General features: G+C 36.4%; 1 protein-coding gene across 1 annotated transcript in view; it reads right to left on the bottom strand.

Annotated features, from left to right (window-relative positions):
- Window positions 1-1,729: 1,729 nt before the first annotated feature.
- Window positions 1,730-20,952, bottom strand: part of PHF14 (PHD finger protein 14) — a 168,201-nt gene continuing 148,978 nt past the window's right edge. Inside the window, 1 exon segment of the mRNA XM_075049939.1 lies at window positions 1,730-2,436. Within this exon segment, the coding sequence (XP_074906040.1) occupies window positions 2,362-2,436 (75 nt within the window). The 3' untranslated portion in view covers window positions 1,730-2,361.

Genomic DNA, 20,952 nt, shown 5'->3' with positions numbered 1-20,952 from the left:
TTTGTCACACTTCATCTAAACCCCAGCTGATTATGATACAGTGCTGATTATTATTATTTTGCAGTGAAAATCTCTAAATTCCATTGTTTGAATTTTGAATTAAATAAGTTAACCAGGGGACTGGTTTCTATTTATCAACCCTGACTGTAGACTTCTGATGACATATGTTGGATTTCTGAAAAAGGAGTTACCTAAAAGTATGATTTATGTAATTGTACTTTCACATTAAATTTTTTAAGAATTTAGGAAACATACAGAAATACTCCTTTTAAGCTCATCAGCATGATGCATCAAATGGAAGCTTCTGTGTCTTTCAACATCGCTACCATTTTTCTCACTCAGGTGTTTGAGAGCCAAGTAATATATTTTCATACAAAACCTGAACACCTAATAATCACCTTTCTCATCTTATGCACCTGTACAGTCCTGGGCTGTCACAGATCTGAGACTCACATCAAAAGGACAAACCTGCTGCCATGGACTGAATGGAAATAGATTATTTTGCACAAATGAGACCCTATCTGCTAATTTCAGACAGGATACTTTGGGTGGATAAACCCAAACATCAAGTGCACTGGGGATGGAGGCGGGCAGAGAGGCCAAGACATAGCCATAATCCATCCCAGCCAGTAACTCCCTCTGCCACCACCCTACCTTTGTGTAAGCCCTGTGTAAAACCTCATTCTCTCACCCTTGCTTAGAAGTTACTTGTTCTGTCCTTCAAAATTCAGAGGCCTTTCAGCCCTTTCCAGTGGCAACCCTGCCCCTTCTTCAGATCCTGGTGAGTACCAAGCTTTGGGAACTGACCATGGCTTTCTGGGTTAGCCTGAAAAAGAGAAAAAACATTCACTTCATTCTTGTCTACCCTGTGATCCTACACACCACTGCACAGAGAATGGTCCATAAGGTCTTGTGTGGTAAATCTGTGCTTCTGGCTTTCCTAAATCTGTCTCTTCCACTGCAGTGAAGTCAAAATCATATTCCCCCTTTTTTCTGAGATGGCTACAGTGGTTGATCTGCACCAAACAGACCAATGCTGAATTTATTTTATATGCTAATTTACATGATAGCTGCATTCGTTAAAATGAGATCTAGTGTTATTAAACTCCTGTAGAGTAATTGTGATTGAAATTTGTCCACGAGCTACATACATTTGAACCTCATGAACCAGAAAAGAATTTATAAAAGATATTGCTTAAGCACAGGCATGTTGTTTTTAAAATATCTAAACTATAATTTATACAGACAGGATAAAATTGAGGATGAATACTATTCACAATCTGATTTAACACTCAATATACAGAATAACAGTAAAAATATAGAAGAGTGGGAAAAGAGGTGAACTTTTTCAATTGAAGATGATTCATTTCTCCTAGAGCAAGATGAACTTCACTCAAGGGACTTCAGTGAGTGTTGCTCTAATCCTAAAACAGAGTCTGTAAGATTTTTGGTTTCTTCATTACAATCTGTGAAACTATGCAGCTATAAATCTACATCTGAGTTTCTTGTATTAACTTTCCCATTCACTGACCTGCATAGGCTAAAAAGCAGAGGTAATTTGATTTCCAATTTACATTGGAAATCAAAATTATGAATATAGGAAGGAAAGTTTTTTATTTTAGATTTTCACTACTCACTTAAAGGTCTAATGACACAGCAAGGAGTTATTTTATTCTGTTAGAATGGAAAGACTAGTATGAAGGAATTAGACCTGGGTAAGATGGCTTAATCAAGATAAAAGCTTGATATTTATTAAAAGACAATGATCACGTGAAAATGAAAAAGATTTACATGGAAGAAAATGATAATGCAACATGAAACCAATTAAAAATCACATTATATACAAACATGTAAAACTAATTACATATGAAAACATACTGTACATACCAAAAAATCCTTGCCTCTACCCAGTTCTCAGAAACATTTCTGTTAATCACTGATCAGAAGAAATTTCAGAACTCATTTAGTAGAACATATTTACCTAACTTCTAAGAATCAAAGCTCTTGCTCATAAATACCAAAATATGTCTGAGTTACAACTATCCTTTAACACTGCTTTGCAGAGTAAAAAAAAAATAATTTACCTGTTTGCTTAGTAAATGCTATTAGTGATGAATAACCCATCAGCTTTCTATACCATGTTCAAAAAGCTTTTAGAATTTTATTGGTATAGTGCTCAGTTCTGATAATTCAGCTTTTAATGCAATCAAGACTATCACCAGGAGCTACTTAATTAATTCCCCAGTGCAGCATGAATTTAATTTTCAATGACTTTATTGAGAACTTTTTTTTAATTTTACAATGAGAAACTATAATCACTGTTACACAACTTGCAAATATTTCAAACAAGACAGCAATCTCCTATTTTTTTGATTTTTTCTGTTCCAAATTCAGATCCTGAGATGGATTTTCTGCCTCAGCTTCATTTTCATCTTCCTGTAAAAGAAAATGAAAACCTGAACATTAATCAACTTATTGAAGAAGTACACTTTTTGTACTTGTTTACACTTTTTGTACACTTATGCATATGTATAGAATTCTGTACAGACTTTTGCCATCTTTTGCCTGACCAATAAGCATAAAAATAAGCCAAAAATGTCATTTATTCAACCATTTGATTTTGCTCGAGTAGAAATAAAAATGATAAGAAATTTAAACAAGTCTAATCACCTGCATTTATAGTAAAAGAATAATTTAATTAGTTAATATTTCACTGACCAATTTACTGGATGGTTACATAAAGAATTTACTAAACCACACACGGATGACAAGATATTCAAATGTCTGCAGCAGACAGCATTACACACCTTTCCTTTGTTCTTGACCACAGGTTTCCACTAAATTACTTTCGAATGCAAGAACTTTCATCATTGTTCTAAAAATTACTTTTGAAAAGCATCTGCCATTGAAAAATATTTCATTTTTTTGAGACCAGATACGTTTACTTCACCATTTGATAAAAGACAATAAATTTAACTTCAGAGACACTTTATGTGCTGCAGCATCATATTTTTGTCCCATCTAGCATATTTTCTTGACAGGTCTGCCAATTTTCCAATTACTTGTACCACCATATGTTATCTGAAGATCAGTCAGGTCTAAAATAGGAAACATGAGCATGTCAGGCAGCAGCATGCTTACAATATTCTACAGCTTCAGCTCCAAGAGTAGGGATCATAATTCACTACGGGTTCCTCTGGATCTCACTGAAAAAATGAAGTGACATCATAATGCCCGTTTCCATAGGAATGGATACTATTTTATGTCCAGTACAAAATCGTGACCTCCAAAGTATAAATTATGGAAGACTGAGAAAACTGTTTTATAAGGCAACTTGAAACCCATCGCATCTTGAACGGTCCTTATCACACATTCAAAGTATGGCCAGTTTTCCTGCCTGCATTTTAATTCAATATACAGCAAATCCTCCTCATTCCAAAAACACTAAGGAGAAGAAATGAATAGACATTGGGGAATGAAGAAGTGTCCTGGCTGCTGTAACACCACTCATCACAAGTCAAGAGTTGAGAGAAAGGAAATGTCAGGGACGTTAGGTGGGACCCAGGAACCCAGGTGCAGTTTCCTGCCTTAAAATAGCACCTTCATTCTTCTAGGAAAATATCTTTTTGCATCCTAGTCCTCCTTTCAGCACCAAAGGGTGTTTTGTAAGAATAATTATAATAATGATTTAGAGGTACAAAATATATAGGAAGATCACATGGGCAGCACAAAATAGAACAGCAATGGAAAATCTCATTAAAAAAATGTGGTCTTTTATTACATTACACAACACTAAAATAAAATTGAAAAGCCAGTTGTTCTATTAAAGAAACATACACTCTGAACCATTCTGCTTCTAAATCCTCCCCCCTTCTGGGGATAGGCTAGGCACTGAGAAATATTTACATGACTGACCACGAAAGGCTAAAAGCTTTTTTTTCTTATCTTTCTGGACTGTCATCTCTTCAGTTACCTTTAAAACACACAGTGAGCCCTGTAGCTCTTCTAGTTCAGGTGAGGAAACATGTCTGTGCATGTGTGTGAAACCAAAGATTGTTGATTCTTTGAAATTACAAATGTAGCATATATTCAAGAGAGTGTAATGTATAGTACACATACAAAGGTCAAACTTCTAAAGAAAATAAAGGCAAGGCAGAATGGGAAACAAAGTGGCAGTGTGTAACTAAGCTTAGATGTACTGCTTACAGGTGACAAAGAATATTGCTGAATAAAAAAGCCACCCACAGAAACTTTTGGTTGCTATAGAAAAAGAGCCAGGTTCTTTAATGAAGGACTTGTTAATAAAAGAACAGCAAATCTGCATGTTTCTGAAGGTCCTTACCTACAGAAGTTGTATCCCTACTGACCTCAGTGCCAACAAATCCACCTCCCTAGCACAGAACCTGCCATTATTCCAACACCCTGACTTGTACTCCCTCATATGGGGAATATAAACCCTACACAATCATTCTTTTCCCAGCACACTTGACATATTGCTTAGGGCTTCCTATCCTAATAGAGGGAGCATGGAGAAATTTCAGAGACTACAGGGCCATACCTTCACTGAGGACTACAAGAAGGTGAAGGGATATTAGGCTCAATAGGGAACATCAGCTTCCTGAGTCTATTTTTTGTGGACGAAAATATTTTATTCAGTGAAAGAGGTTTTGTAACAGAATCTTCTGGCTTTGTGTAGACATGAAATGTTTTAATTCTGTGCTTATAAGGTCATGTTTGCTCTCCGGCAGATTTCCTAGGTTACAGCAGCAGCTGCAGTGATCAGTGCTTTCTGAGATGAAGAAATGATGGCTCAGTGGCTATCGCAAGTCCAGGATTTGCTCTGTGTGAATACTCAAGATGGAAGCATCTGCTTTGGGATATTTTGCAGTACCCATACTCTTTCCTTTGTTCATCTCCTGTTGCTTCAACTAGGTAAAACATATTCAAACAGGTAAAATCTACCAGCAGAGTATAAATTAGACTTATGCAGGCAGATTCCCACATACAAGTCATCCAGGTCCCTGACTGATATTTTGTTATTTTGATATTTTTAGGCACAAAAGGTTTTTGAATAGTATTGTATTAAACCATGCTCCACAGAGGACATCTTAATTTTGTAGAGGTGCTTTTACTCCATCTGTTTTCCAAGAACAGAAACTCACATGTCATTTTGAAACAGAAATCTAAGTTTAGTATCTCTGAACATGGGTGACTGCTGTGCAAAACGCAGAGTAATGATGGCTGATCTTTCTCATAGTATGAATTATCAAGGGAAGAAAACTTTTTGTCAGGTATGTCTTCAGCCAGATCAGTTCCCAGACCTGTGCACTGCCACATGAACAACAGTGCCAGCACAAAAGAGATGGCAGAAATGATTGGTGGGAGACACTGGAAAGTATGAACCACTAGTTCTGGTACTCATGCAGCTTTCTGCCAGAAAAGAAGTGACAGCAGTGGCCTGAGAATAGCAAACTTACTAATGACTGAAAATTATGAGAAAATTTTGAGATGTGAACTCTTATAAGAAGTGCAATATCACTGCCAGTACACTTGGGAAAGATTTGAACTGGCAATTTAGAGCACACATATCAACCGTACTCCAAGATGTGAAGACTCACTATTCTTTCAGTTTGCTGGCAATGCAAAATTTCTATGAACAGTTTTATCTTTTTTTTTTAATAGCCCAAGAGGCATCCTGATGATGGCACATAGAATACTGAACTGGTTGGAGATTCTAATGTCATTAATAATGTTTGAATTTTCAGCTAAATAGACCATATAGCCTAATTATCAAGAAATGATGCCAAACACTGTAGAATAAACATATTTATTTGTTTTACTAATTACCACCTATCATTATCATCTTTATAATCCTTTTAGTTCTGATGATAACAAAGGAAAACCTTTTATTTTCGTGTCTGTGGTAGCAGTGTGTAAAGTTGCTATTACCAGTGGCTACACAGCAGATGAAATACTGAATTCCAGTTTCTGTTTCACAAAAATTCAGTTCACATTATTCCTATTAATGACTCACATCTCTATTTTCTGTTATTATTTATTTTGCTTCCAGCCGCCTATGACTCTACTGTCTAGTGCTTTGTGTCCTAAAAATCCTGAAACAGAGAACAGGCATTTTGGTGTTAAGTTGTTCAACGATCAAAGTAGGTGTTCCTAGCAGATGTCACAAATCAAACTTCTCTCAGTACCTTTTCTGACTACAGACAACCACAGACTTGAATATCATACAGTGAATTTGAACACATGTAAAGGTTGCCTCAGCACAGATCTGGTGACTTGTAAGAGTAGCAAAGGGAAGTGAATCCCTCAAGACTGTATTACTACTCTTACTGAAAACGTGCATTTAATAGCCCAAAGATTATTTTCACGTTGAAATGAATGAATTGTCGTTCTTTCAGAATTACAAACCCAGCAGTGATAAGGAAAGGCACAAAGGGCTTTATAAAGTGCTGTTAAAGCCAACAGCCTGAATTGAAATGTCAGCTCAAGGAGCTCCTTAAGCCACTGATGACTGGACACCTCATCACTGTCCTGATGACGCTGATGGACTGATGGACCTTTCACATCAGCTTTTTTCCTACATCCTTTCCCCAGGCAACCCTCCTTTTCCCTGATGGAAACAAGGTATTGGATTAAAGGGTCCTTTGGATGCTCTACAGATGTCTTCAAATGTCCTATGGACATCTCTTCCTTCCAACTACTTAGTCTACACTTCGTAGATGAGCATTTATGGGTCACAGCAACAGAACAGGGCCAAGAATTTAAAACTGAGACCTTAAAATCTCCCACCTAAATAAGTGTTGTGAATAATTATTAAAGTATTGAGCATTCAATAGCTTTGCTGAAGTTAATGGGAATACTTCAATATCTAGATGTCTTTAGGTGCCAAAACCTTAAGGTAAGAAGCTAACTTTTAAGATCCTATTTCTGAAAATTTTGATCTGACAGTTGAGAGAGACTGTCATACAACTTCATCCCCTTTGAAAGAATGTTTAAGGTCAACTACAAATGGTGCTCCAAGCAGAGAATAACAGGTCTGACGTAGAAAGTTAATTTTGTAGAAATTATTCCACAATATTCCCCTGTAGACAAATTCTGGCATGGGGAAAAAAAAGAAAAAAAAAGCTGCCTAGAAATAGGGTTTTGGGTGTCCCTTTCTCTTCCCCCCCCCTCCAACCAACTTCATTCAAAATGTCTGAGAATTTCTTTTTATTCCATTAGTTAATGAAATGAAATCTGAAAGATGACAGTGAATTAGAAAAGTCTTAACTCTACAGGGAATTTGACACTACTCTGTATGTAGAACAGATTACACCTCAATTAACCGTGATAGGAAATGCACCGATTCACAGATTTGTGCATTACACCACACCCGTAGTTTCTAAAGGTGCCTTACAAAGGTGTACTTAATAAAATAAACTTGCTGTTGTGTGCTTTGCAAACTGTAACCCATATTATAAACTTAATAAACAGCTATATATTACAGTATGATGTAAATGAACATCTGAATAATAAGAAATTATGCAAAACATAAAAATATCTTAGTGTAATAGGGAATGACTAAAGGGTTCTCTATGCTATCACATAATCTAGAAATACCACCTCAAAACCACTCAGGACCAAATTCAGATACTATTACTTTTCATAGTATCTTAACGCAAAAGAGCTGTAATATAACTAATATACTAAGCTCCAGTGAGGGTGTCCAGCTGGTATTTCATCTCCTGCCTCACAGATTCTAGCCAGCAAAACACCAGTTGGAAGGAGGTAGAAATACTTCTAATACTTTTCAAAAATATATCAGGAAAAAGGGACTTTAGAAACTACGAGAGCTTTTCTTTGTGTATGTTAAAGTCTAGCTTTCCAATGTCATAGGCCAAATTTGGAGGAAAATGAGTTTCAGGCAAAAATTGGGAGTTAAATCAGTATGTTAAATTGGCAAAAGGTGAGCAACCAGCACTAAAACTCAGATGTTGTTTTTCTTCCAAAGTCTATGCTACCTTCTTCAAATGCATTACTGACAACCATTATAATGAAGAGTGGTGCAAAAAGACAGAGTACAACTGGAACAGTTCTTTACCAGTGGATATTAGAAGCAAATATAAATTTCTTGTGATAGATGACAGTTTTCTGTCACCGTAGCTCTGCAGCGATAAGGCAGCTGTTTGTTTCCCAAGAAAAGGAGACCCTTGCTACATGGATCATTTTCACCATGACAGCCTTGACAAGTTTGACATTTGCTTCATGAAGTATTCTGAAGCAGCCATCAAGAAAATGTCCCCTCTGGGACCACTGGCAAGCTGACAGTTATACCTTTTAATGCGCGTCTCCATTAATTCTTACTGTCAAAGCCCACCAAATTCCTACAATGAAATCTCTGCTGATCTGGTACATTAAAAAATGGAGGCTATGAATGAACTAACCATTATAATGTAAGTAAACATGACATCAATTAACTGGAAGCAGCTCTCCACCCCATTTTGTTCAGTAAAAAGAGCAACGTTTAAGTGTTGGGTTTCCTTCACCGATGCAGTACATGGCATCGTGCTCTAGGTGGCAATGCAAGACTAGGAGAACTAATTTTATACTAAAGCACCTCTTAAGAAGCTACAAGCAGCTGCATGTTTATCACAAACTCTTTCGTTTAACTCGCACTGGTACAAGAACTTTAAGTCTTTTTGAAATGTTTGTCAGTGTTCTGTATTTTCTATTTCCTTGTTTCTAATTCTGATTATACAGATAAATGTACCATCGCAAGAGCCCTTACAGTCAAATTTCATTTAACGCTTAGTACGAAAGTGGAACTTCATGCCAGATTTCAAATCTTCCATCTGTTTCTCTCCTTTTTAGGAGACAACCATTCCACTGAGTGGCCCTTTTGGCTGACTGCCACTACAGTTGGGATGCTCTTCAGGGCAGGTGGTGCTTGAAACCCAACCATTGTTTCAGAAGTTCAGCTGGTTCTCCTTGAAGGAAGTAGAGGAAAATGTTTCCTCTTTAACAATTTGAGCCTTTAAAGGTTTAGGTTTATGAACTTTAGTCTCTATCTATAAATGCTTAGATATCACTAACCTGAAACATCAACTAAGAAATAGATGAAAAGCCACTTTAATGGGATTGCACTGTGCCTGTCTGGGACGGGTCTCCTTAATTTCCACTCTGGTCGCAGAGTGCACATTTGCATTAATTTTCAAGCCTTCAAGTCTGACACTGTCCTGATTAAGATCCTTTCTAAGCTAAATTTGTCACTCAATGATAATACTCACAACTGTGTATATATAAACATATATATGGAAACCACAATAACATTTTCTACTTATGTGGCAATATAATCATTATTTTTATGAATTATAAATTAAAACAGAAAGTTCCACTTTATATATAATCATAATACTACTACAGAATAATATTCCATAGCCTAGAAATGCATATTCTAATCAAATCAAGATGATTTTGAATATTCATGGTTATATTCCCACCATATTTACACTATACATTTACTAAATTATAAGAAGCAAAACTTCATGTTTGTATGCTTGATACTAAGAAATAAAATGGCTTCTTCTTACAATAGCTACATGAGAACAAAAGGTGCTCAGGCCAACAATAAGGAATTAATAGCTCCTTTAAACAATTTTATTTCTAAGTACTGTTTAATAAACAAAAACAATTAAGAGGCTAATTTTTAACCACTCACTTCACTTGTCAGGCTGTACATGTATCTTGGTAGTTACTAAATGATAGCTGAAGATTTTTTTTTCATTCTTTGACTGTTTTCACAAATAAGTTTGGCTACAGACAGCCTTTTACCAAGAGCTCTGAACATTCTTTGTTTCCAAAATGATTAACAACATTAAATAGAAAAGTAGGCACAACTGAGTTAAAGAAAAATGCTTCTGTAAGCTACAATCAAGACATGCTGCCTACAGTCGAAGGCAGCTGAAAGACATCACTCTAAACATCACTGAAGTACACATTTTTAACAGAAAAAGATAGCACTACCATATGAAAGGAATAAATTTATCTCAATAACAGAAAATCTAGATCCTAATGAAAATGTTTTAGGAAAAATGAGTGCATTGCATGCTTCTGACCAAAATTAATTAGAGTTTTAATGTTTTACATTTCCACCATAATTCTTTAAATGGTGCATTTATTTCATAGTAATAAACACTCGGTTCATTAAGTAAAGTTCAAAATCTGTGTTACTCGCTACATTTAACAACCTTTGGCCCTGTTCTTCAGTATTTCTTGATTCAGGTTTCCAAAGCATTGAATAAGCAATTGAGGAGCACAATTAAATTTCATGACTCTGCATATTTAGGATTCTCGTTTCATCTAAGACAAAGGGCAATTAATCTACCATTCTATACTGAATTCCAACTTTAGTGAGCCATGATAGATACTGAAATGAACTTACAGGAAATGCTTAATTAAATTACTGTAAAAAGCATAACCAAAGTTTTTTCTTTCCTTATGACAAAAGAAAATGCACATTTAATTAGAAAAAGTCTACTGCAGTATATTATAAATTTAATAACTTGGGAATTCATGAAAATATTGCTACAATGTGACAGCTAACAATTCAGAAGGCTTTTTCTCCTTTCTTTTATATTCCATCGGAACATTTCACCTGAGTACAGCCATGAAATTCTGCTCAGGCTCGAGGCATAAAAGATGGATCTTTCATTGTAGTTAATATGATGACATAAGTCTGAACAACACAGCAAAGGCCTTTATCTTAGTCACCTATTTTCCAAAATGTGATATAAGTAAATGCTGTAAAAATGGCTTTATATTTGTTATAATACTGAATGCATATATTTAGTCACAATCCATGGATTTGCAAACAAAACTGATAGAAATGAATGAAGCTCTAGAAGTAGATGGAGGATAGACTATGACAGCAAATAGAACCTGTGCTACTGATGAAGAAATCAGAGATGGAAGAGACTTTTGCTTTTTTTAAAAAAACACAATTCCTTTCAGTAGGCCCCCCAAAACACATACTGACATTTAAATTCAGAATCCAACATCTATAACTAGACAGATGTTTCAATGATTTCAACATAGATTAAATAAAATCCCCAAAAGAGCATTCTAGGCTAGGACCAGGTCCACATCTTCATGCTAACAAACCACGTACAATCTCTCATGGAAGACCTACACCTTCCCTACTGTTATCATTCATTTAATCTAAATTAACACTAGCACTGCAGACCTACCCAGAAGTCAAAATCATTCCTCTACAAGCTGTATAAATGTACTTTTAATTTGACAATATAACCAAAACATTTGGCTATGGACCTGAAATGAAACAAGACAAGAAACCTATGGCTTTAGAAGTTGGAATTCTGTTGGTTTGATGGCAAAGGAAGGCTTGTAGATTTGTTTTTATATTTTGACTTTATTTCTGTATTTGAAGATAGCACTTACTGTTCTGATCCTGTCATGATGCCTGAACAGTCCTGTTCCATATAACAGATCAGCTCAGCTGTATTTGAAGGATCAAGGGCATATTGGTAATAAACACATAGTCAATTTTGAGTCAAAATTCTAACTTTTAATATACCAAGGTTTCATTAGTTTCAAGCTGATCAGCTTCTAAATTAAAAAATGAATGTATTAGGTTTAACAGTAGAATGAATTCTCTTCAACCTCCACTCATCTGCATTTCCAAGTGAGGTTCTAAAGCCAAATGTTATTTAATTCAGTGGGTATACTGAGGGATGTTTTGGTAATTTGTCATGATACTGATGTTGCTTCACTGTAATTTTTTGAAGTCAGAATCTGATGAAACCCTTTCAACTGGAAATAATGCAATGTCCAACCATTTAAGGTAATACGATCATCAAAAGGAACTTTACAAAAACCTGCCCTGTAAAAGCAGCATCTGCCTCCAAACACACTCTGATATCCTCCCAAAACTTCTTCTCTAACAATAATTATACAGTTTGTAAAAAAAAAAGATTAGTTGCCTTTCAGAAACTTGGAATCAAATTAACTGACAGACCTCACCTCCGTGCAGGTAGTCACCACAAACAGGGTTCCTTACAGGTTCATGATGCATTTCCTTCTGATAAATTTAGAAGTTACTGTTTCACTGTACTACATCAAAGTAATCTTTTGGTTTGTCAACAGCTTGCTTCCCATCTCTGCCCGCGCTCCAACAAATCACACATAACTTTGTTAGAAGAGTGGGAGAAAAAATACTTTGATGTGATTTGATTACTGAAAAGCTATATTCTCAAAGATTCCCAAAGCTAGGGAAATTTGGCTATAACTAATTAGTGTTTTGCATATTTGTGGTAGAAGAGCTCATTACAGACCTCACATTATAAATCATTATTTATCTACTTTTTCCTTAAAACACTGAAGCAACTTGGTATTGTTCTTTGAAACTCCTTTTGAAGCTCACTAAACTCCATTCCTCAGAAGACTACTCACTCAGAAGGCTTTTTGTCTCCCATTACATTATATCACAGTGCTTCCAAGACATAATGTTTTTCAAAACCATTAAGGGCCACAACTTGCAAACACGTATACGTACATTGTTACATTCAAATAATCTGATCACTGAAGTGAAAAGTACTATTTACTGAAGTAAATACACTGTAGAGCAAGGCTTTTCTGGAATGGAATACTGAATTTAAACAGCCCCTGGATCAACCATGGCATTTAAATTATGGGTATTTAAGAGGAAGTTGAGGCTATTTTCAGAGGGCTATTTTTTCCTGAAATCCTAGTGCTGCCAGTCAGCTGCTTCTAAAGAGTTTCTGCCCAGCACCTTATGTAGGGTCAGCAATGGCTTCACAACAACGTTCGGTAGTTGCTGCTCTCTGTTCTTGTACAACAGCTGCTCTCATCACTACGTTACCTAACAATATCAAGCAAAAGCTTACATATTCATTCATTTCACTTAGTTGCAATCTATTTGCCTGGTTTTATTCATTGGCTTTTCTCTTTGCACATACAGGAGCTCCAGGAATTGGATGTCACGATTCTAAGAGTTCACAGTCAGTAACTATTTCATTATTTTCTGTTTACTAATGATTTAAGATAATCATCGCATGTCTCCTTTACTCACAAACCAGAACAGGTAGTAAAAAAATAAAATAAAAAAAGGTTAGGTATTAAAAACAGGCTCATGTTCTCCTGTGGAAAATACTACCTCGTGTTTGATACAACTCATTTTGCCCGCTTCCTCTCATCTAGTGTACCTTAGACAATGCAACGCATCAAGAACTACAGAAGCCTGTAGCACTGCCATTTAAATCAGCTTTTAAATTTAGAAACAAAGATCTAACTATACTATTTCATCTGCCAATGTATGATTATTAAGAATATGAAGACTATGAAGAAAATACAACAAATGCTGTCTAGTTTGATAAACAACAAATCAAGGATCTTACTCTTCCTATATTAATTAATACTTCCTTTTGTCTGTCATTAGTCTCCTTAACATCAGTGACAGTTACTGGCATTAATCATTTGTGACTTGGACTGAAGTATTTTCAGTTTATTTAAATTCAAGGAAACCTTTCAGGAGGTGAGTTCTCAAAAAAGCAAAACCTGACAATTTTGTTAGCTGTTGCTTCCCCTGTCCATTCAAAACCCCCAAAATGATGCCTTTTAAGACCTAGCTAGCTCCTTTCAAGATTTTACTGTTCAATTTGATAAATGGTAATACATCGATATAATATTTATTTAACTATAATACTAATTAATAATCTGAATCTTGGCCAAGTCATATCATGCCACATACTGTACAGACACATCTGGAGAGTCTGATCTGCTAAAGTCTAAAATCAGTCACAAAAAAAAAAAGAAAGAGAGGACAAGTAGTAAACCATCATAAAAGATAAGTGGGTCAGGATAATGGGCATGTATCTCAATCACATTTTTGTGCCAAGTATGGCTAATTAATGAAGAATGATTAAAAAGTGATTATCATCAAAATGTACATAAAACTATTTCATATAGAAATATTTTCTATTTCTTTATAAAATAAATAGACTGACTATATGGGACAGACATAAAAAATCAGACAGTTATTGCAGATATTTTATCAAAACAGTACTGGGCCTTGAGGAGTCAGTCTGTTGAGGTGTGCTTCTGTGGGGGAAACAGAGTTGAGGTCAAGGTGAGAACTCCCCATATGAAGCATGGTGTGTGGAGAAAGCTGAGAAAACCTCTGGATAGTGAGCTGCAAAATGTCACTGGAAAAGAGGAAGAAATAGAGGAGTCCTTCATAATAGGATTTATAATCTAGAGGAGGGTCAATAACAGAAACCAGGATTAAGCTAATGCATGTGTCCATAGTAATGCAGGGTCTGAGACTCAGATGAGGAATTTCTCAGCTAAAACCTCTTACATTTGTCACCCTACTATAATATGTATTCGGCCTGAAGGGGGTGGACATAGAACTTGCTGATACATTAAAGAATCTATCCATAAAATGTGAATATTTTCAGTGTCAGGATGGAGTTCTATGCATGTAAAGTTTTATATAAGTGCTAAGTGCTGTCATGGTTATTATATTCAGAAAGTACAAAAGGCTTTAAAATCATTAACTTTTCTAGTGCAGGACATCACCTGTTCTTTCTGAAATCAGCAAAGAAGACATAAAATGAGTGCAGTTATTGCAAGAAATTGTCTGGTTTTAAATTCTGATGCATATTTTTTGTCTCTAGGAAAAGTAAACAACCATTAATAGGAGGAATTTTATGATACATGATATGGTATAATATGCAGCAAGCTATAAAGCATATGAAAAACAGTTCTACTTCATATAAACTTGTTTTTCATCAGGAAATTATTTAATTGGAAAGATGCTTTGAGAGCAATCAGAAGGCAATGCATAAAAAAGGTGTCTGGTTTCGAATGATGAAAAGAGAATGGAGTCAATTTTTAAAACATAATGAAATAAGGAAGTAACTACCAAGTCAGCGCAAGTACATCAGCCAGCAGAATCAAATGAAATTGATGTGTCTATTCCTCTTTTTCAGAAGGACAAGTACCTGCTCTCCAAGGAAGACCACATCCTAATAGCATTTAAGTGGTAGTAAATATCCTCTCTGTGAAAGCTACAGTGGTCAGCTTGAGTTAGATCAGTTTTTTTGATGTGAATATACTTTCATATTTAGGCTGTCTTGCATCGTGTGATGATAATTGTTAAGTGTGGACCAGAATTACACCTTTGGGGACACAAACTTACAGATATTTAGTTTCTGATTTTGGATTTTTAAAATGTATTGTTTTATATCCTGTCTTTTGCTTACAACTCAAACTTTGCTGTTTACTCAATGGACAGTGGAATTTCACACAAAACATTTCCTTCATCCAAGAACAGTAATAATTCATTTGTCCTAGTAACACATTTTCAGATACAGTGAGCATTGACTCTACGTATAACCAATTTTTCCACTTGAAAATCTTTATTTCATTGAGAAAAATAAAAGGCAGGATTTTCTTTCATATATTTAAAACTTTAATTACAGGAGGACAGCTATTGGTACTGCCCGACAGGTTAAAATACTTGCTCTGAACAGAGCTGTCACTAATACAGTATTTACTTACGAAGTGACTTCTGCACGAATGGGATTGTTCCAGGCTGAAAACAACATCTCTAATACCATAAACAAACAAGAGATGAATGCACAAAATGAACTGTTTAACAGGGGTTTATGTACCCCCTGTTCATTGTATTTGGAAATGAAGTCCTTAAACTCAGAGGCAGAGGGATTCTCCATGGATTAGAAGAGAGACCCGCAGTCCTTTCAGCAGCATCCTTTTATACAAAATTTGGCACTAACGGTCTGTTTGCTTCAGCAAATGACTTCACGCTTTGTCCTTTTAATCCAATTTCCACCTTAATATAGACTAAAGTGTAGTGAAAATACTGAAAGAGAATGCCCGGAAATTAATTGCGTTAGAAATCTAATCCAGGCGGTAATCCAATCCCACACAGTCAGCTCCGCATTAACTGAGAAGTTTAACCCACAGATAACTTCATACAAACCAGCATTCAGCACCAGCTATGACCAGATATAATTATCACACATCAAGATATGACTCAACAAGGCAGATAAGAGGCTAAGTCTGACAAAAAGAAGAGGAACAGGCACTCTACTGAAAGCCACAATAATTGATTGTAACACTTATCCCAATTTAAATAGCTCAGATTTGTAGGTTATTACAGCATTAGGTACTTTGCTGGTGCAGCCCATAAGTGTATAAGCTACCCTATTCAGCAAGAGCTTCCTCATTAGCAGGTATTACCTCCTCTTTTCCATAGGCCAAAGCACCCATGCATACCTTACACAGCCGCCCCACAGCAGACAGGCACCCTTACTCATATTTTACTGCCACAGAAAAGAATAATTTCATAGTCAATGTACATTGCTAATGTTTTTTTTCTTTCTTGGCCTGATTAACCACAGGAAGCAACTTGGACAACATCCTGAAAATAACAGACACTCGTGGATGCCAGTGGCTTGCCATCTATGTGTCCTGGCAAAGAAGGGCCAGAAAACCAGCATCGCTGTGTCTCCCTTGGAGAAGCTCTGGGTCCATCGATGACTCGAAGGCAACACATCATTGCTGCTCATTGCTTGTGGATATGATGTCAGACTTTCTGGCAGCACAGTGAGATTCACCAGGTATTTAACTAAAAAGTACAACCCCAACAATCTTTAAGCAACTTAAACATGATGAAAGCATACCACTAAGGTATTCCCATCAAAATATTCAGTGCCACATACCTTTTTATCCTAGCCAAACTGGTATCTATTCATAGAAGTCTGTCTTTAACTCATACCTTGAGCAGGAGAAAGAAAACAGTACCTACCCAAATTAAAAGCAGATTTCAGTAAGCTAATGGATTACAATCCTACAACTCAGAATCTGCAGAAAGCACAAAGCAAGTGAATCAAGTGCCAGAGCTCACTGGCAGCTGACTCTAACAACCTTCAGTAACTAACCATAGCTCTCCTACTTTCCTTCACAGTGGGAAAACATGACAAATATAAGCCAAGGGTAGGTAACTCAAGTTAATTCTGTAGTCTGGGGACCCATGCTAAATTCTCAATTGGCTACCGCTGGCAAAAAGGAAATGGTATTTTCTACCATTTGTGAAGCAAACGTTTTCTTAATGTAGTTTCTTTTGCATAGCCAAACTCGCCAGTTTTACACACTTCTCCACAGAAAGGTAAATTGTTCCTTAATACTTTCTACAATTTCTCACAAGATATAAGGGTTTTGTTTATACAGGAGATTTCAAAGTTAAGCTGATAGAAGCTCAAAAGTGTGCAGGAAGGAGAAAGAAGACCCAAGAAAATGGAAAATAAATTTCCTGGCAATATTCTTTCTAAGGTGATCTGAACTGCACTTTGCCTGCACTGGCTCTCAGCAATAAGCTAGTATTCTTGCTTAATGAAAAGGATTTGCATTCCTGACCTATGTAAAAATACAGGCTGTATCTGTGATTCTCTTTCTCCTGTTGTTTCTCTGAGTGATTGAGGTGAAAGCTAAGATTTTTATGTTGTCTGAATAGTTTCATTAAATGCAACAGACCCCTCCCCTACTCCTTGGGTAAAGTCCCGGATATATTTTTTCATTTTCAAGGTCTTATCCATGCCCATTTGGTTGTTTTGTTTTGAGTTGATTGCATTAGACAAAAGCAAGTGAAAATAACATGTCTCAAGGCCATATCACCTTCCTCATACAAACTATTTCCTTTTTCTGCCTTCTCAGCATGTGTGGAACTTCACCCTTTTGTGGATGTTTCACCATCTTCAGGCTTATTTTATTCTAGCTTTCACAGTCTACATTACAAAATTCTCATCTTTTTAACCAGGAAAGTTCCTGAAGATCCTTGGGATAACTCTTAAAATCTTCTTGGTATCCCTTCCTTTTCACACAAGCTTTTCTTTCTTTGTTGCTCTTCTCCGTCTACTTCCTTAAAAGAATATCTTCTCTTGGTTCAAGGATAAGGTAGAAATAACAGCTTACCACTTATAATATGTTCAAGGTGTGGGGACTGAGGAGATTTTCCTAGAAAGGAAATATCTGGCAGTTGGATTGCTTTTTTTAAATTCTGAATCATAATTTTTCCTCTAATCTGACATTTAAGGGAATCCAAGAGGAAAAACTGAAACAGGCCCCAGTCCCTATCTCTAAAAAATTAGAAACACATTTGGGGACTACAGCAATGTGTTCCAGCCAGAAAACCACCACCTATGGTGTCCATTTTTTCATGGTTGACATAGGCACTGAAATTTTCACCAATAAATGTAATTTTCAACTCATTCATCTGTCATAAAGACCTATTGAGCCAGGAGTCCTCTTTTCTGATAGGGAATATATGAAGCAATATTTAACCTCAGGTTTATTCTGTTGAGCAACTTATTTTATCCACCTCACCAGGAATGACTGGGAGACTAAAAACTAAACATTTCAGAGGAAAGGATACAACACAGAAATCAATTTTCCAACTGACTGTGTGTTCAGCTTGTTTGTTTGTTTGTTTGTTTGAAATGACAGTCTACCTGTCTATTCCATAGCCAATAACAGCAGTTGCCAGACTTCAGTCCTTACTCTCTCCTTTGGGAAGAGAACTAGTCCATGACTAAATCACTAATCCTTGCTTAGCAGCATCCAGTCACTACTCATTCCAGTATTTTATTTTATTTTTCTCCTGCACCTGGAAAATCAAGCTTGCAGTCTTTTCATGCAAAAGGAACTGTCAAAAACTGAAAAATTTTAGTTCAGTTGGGATGGGGTGGAGCAGAGAACTTAAGTCACATTGTACTGGTCTATTTGCTGGTAAGCTGTTACATCAGCCGTTGCCCCTAAATCCTTTGTGGACACAGTGACAGATTTCTATCATCACCTTCATAACCCAAACTTTCTAGTATTGTAGAACTCCCATCACATTAATGATTCATTACTCTGAAAAAAGACTTAGATTCTAACAGTGATAATAGCAGCCTTTGTCTCAAGTGTTACAGATTTTCTGAGGAATACAGCAGGTTGTGATGATATTTATATGAACTGAGATAATTTTTGTAACTATTATAGATAAAACCATCCTGCTTTCACCACACCAGATGCATATTCCCCACTAATCCAAAAATATTAAATGCATAATTGAATTTCCTTTCCTCAGGGCATATGATTTCATAACCCACAGCAGGAAAGGATAAGAAGAGTCAACTGACAAAAACGTATCATGCCTGTCCAAACATATGAAAGGCCAGATCTCCTCAATAGCTTGTGCATACTTCTCCTGCTTTCTACATTAACGTTTATGAATCAGTGATCTATCAAGCCCTGCAAAATCAAGCAGTAGATACTCTGCAGTTAACGATTTTTTTCATACTCTCCAAGAGGCACACTCAAGCATATGTGGTCTAAGAAATTAGCACTTCAGAAAGCCCTAGGTATATTCCTCCTGAATGTCTCCACTGAAATAACCACTTTCAAATGCAAGATCAGCTGATCAGCTGAAATTTCTAAGCCACGCACTTACAGCTAGCTGGAATGCAATTACGAAAAAAGGAATATGACTTTACTTCTGACCAATGGTAGGCTTCCTTAATGAAGTTTTTTGATGCTGGAAGATGTGAAGCAAGCTCCTCACAGAGCATTGTGAAGATGTGAATTCTCATGCTGAAATTCGTAAGTCACCACCAGTCAATCGAAGTCTACCAGACTATATGATCCTGGAGTTTGCTTGCCTCAGAAGTATTGCTGTATGTTTGAAAAGTATGAAGGAAGTAGCAGTCAGTGTGCCTGCTCAATCTGCCATGAAGGCATCATACTTGTTCTGCAATGCAGGCAGGCTCCCGTGGTTCAGCAAGGGATGAAGACAACCAAGTGTTTCTCCGTACTCCCATTTCAAAGCAGAAAAAGCTGACTTGTAATGAAGTCAATTCATCTAATGTATCCACTTTCTTGGAACAGAAGATACTGAGGCTTTTCCAGAGCAAGAAAAGCCTCTGCTATATGCAACTGTACGTATTTGTATCCTAATACAGTTTTTGTCTGATGAACTTGTCCCACAGTGTATCAGAAGCCAATTCTTTGAAAGACACGCTGTGAATGCTAAGTTGCTAGCATGCCTCTTCATAGCCAAAAGCCAAACGCATATGCCAACCTAACATAAGTGCCTGACTTCCAACAGGTATGACCTCATATACACATATCCTCATGTAGTATCTCTCTTATACTGAAACAGCAATAGATATTTTAAAGGAAAGAACAACGGGCTGTTGTGAACTCTTAAGTTCTTATCATGCATTTGACTGTATGCAAGCAACTGAAAGCTCTAGACAGATAGTTCTGCAGAAGCAGACCCATACAGATGCAGATAGATTGATTTGTTGGAATGAAATGCTGCGTTTTACTGATTCTGAATTGTGTGTTGTCCACCTAATCAAGGTTTATTTTCAACACCAAATTTTGGGTAAGGTAACACTGAGAGAAAAGCTTTTAGGCTGAAAAAGTTTACAATCTCATTTAGAGTAGCTGGTGGAAAACAGCACGGTTCAGTTGACTTCCTGCCTTTATTACTATTAATTTACTCTGATTCTTCATAAGGTAAGAGAACGCAGTGAATCTGCAGGACAAGACCAAATATAAATGGTTGTCTGCTGTCCAGAAAATAACAATCTTTCCAGTATGATGCTGCTTATAAATTGAGTGTGTAGAATTTATAGATACAAATGCAACTGATGCCATTGCTTCTCCCTAATAAGCAGCGGAACCTATCAATTAAAGGAGGTTCTCATCCTGCGTGTAGGCAGCTGTCTGGGTTGAAGTACTGTATTATTTTGAGGCCTCTTGAGGTGGCTGACCAAAACTCAGCATAGATAAACAGCATGATCTTAAAAAAGATGCCTAAGAACCTGAATGAAATATGATCAAAGCTAA

The sequence above is a fragment of the Buteo buteo genome, chromosome 2 (genome assembly GCF_964188355.1).
Source record: "Buteo buteo chromosome 2, bButBut1.hap1.1, whole genome shotgun sequence".
Classification (NCBI taxonomy): Eukaryota; Metazoa; Chordata; class Aves; order Accipitriformes; family Accipitridae; genus Buteo; species Buteo buteo.
This window is presented reverse-complemented; position numbering and strand designations above follow the sequence as displayed.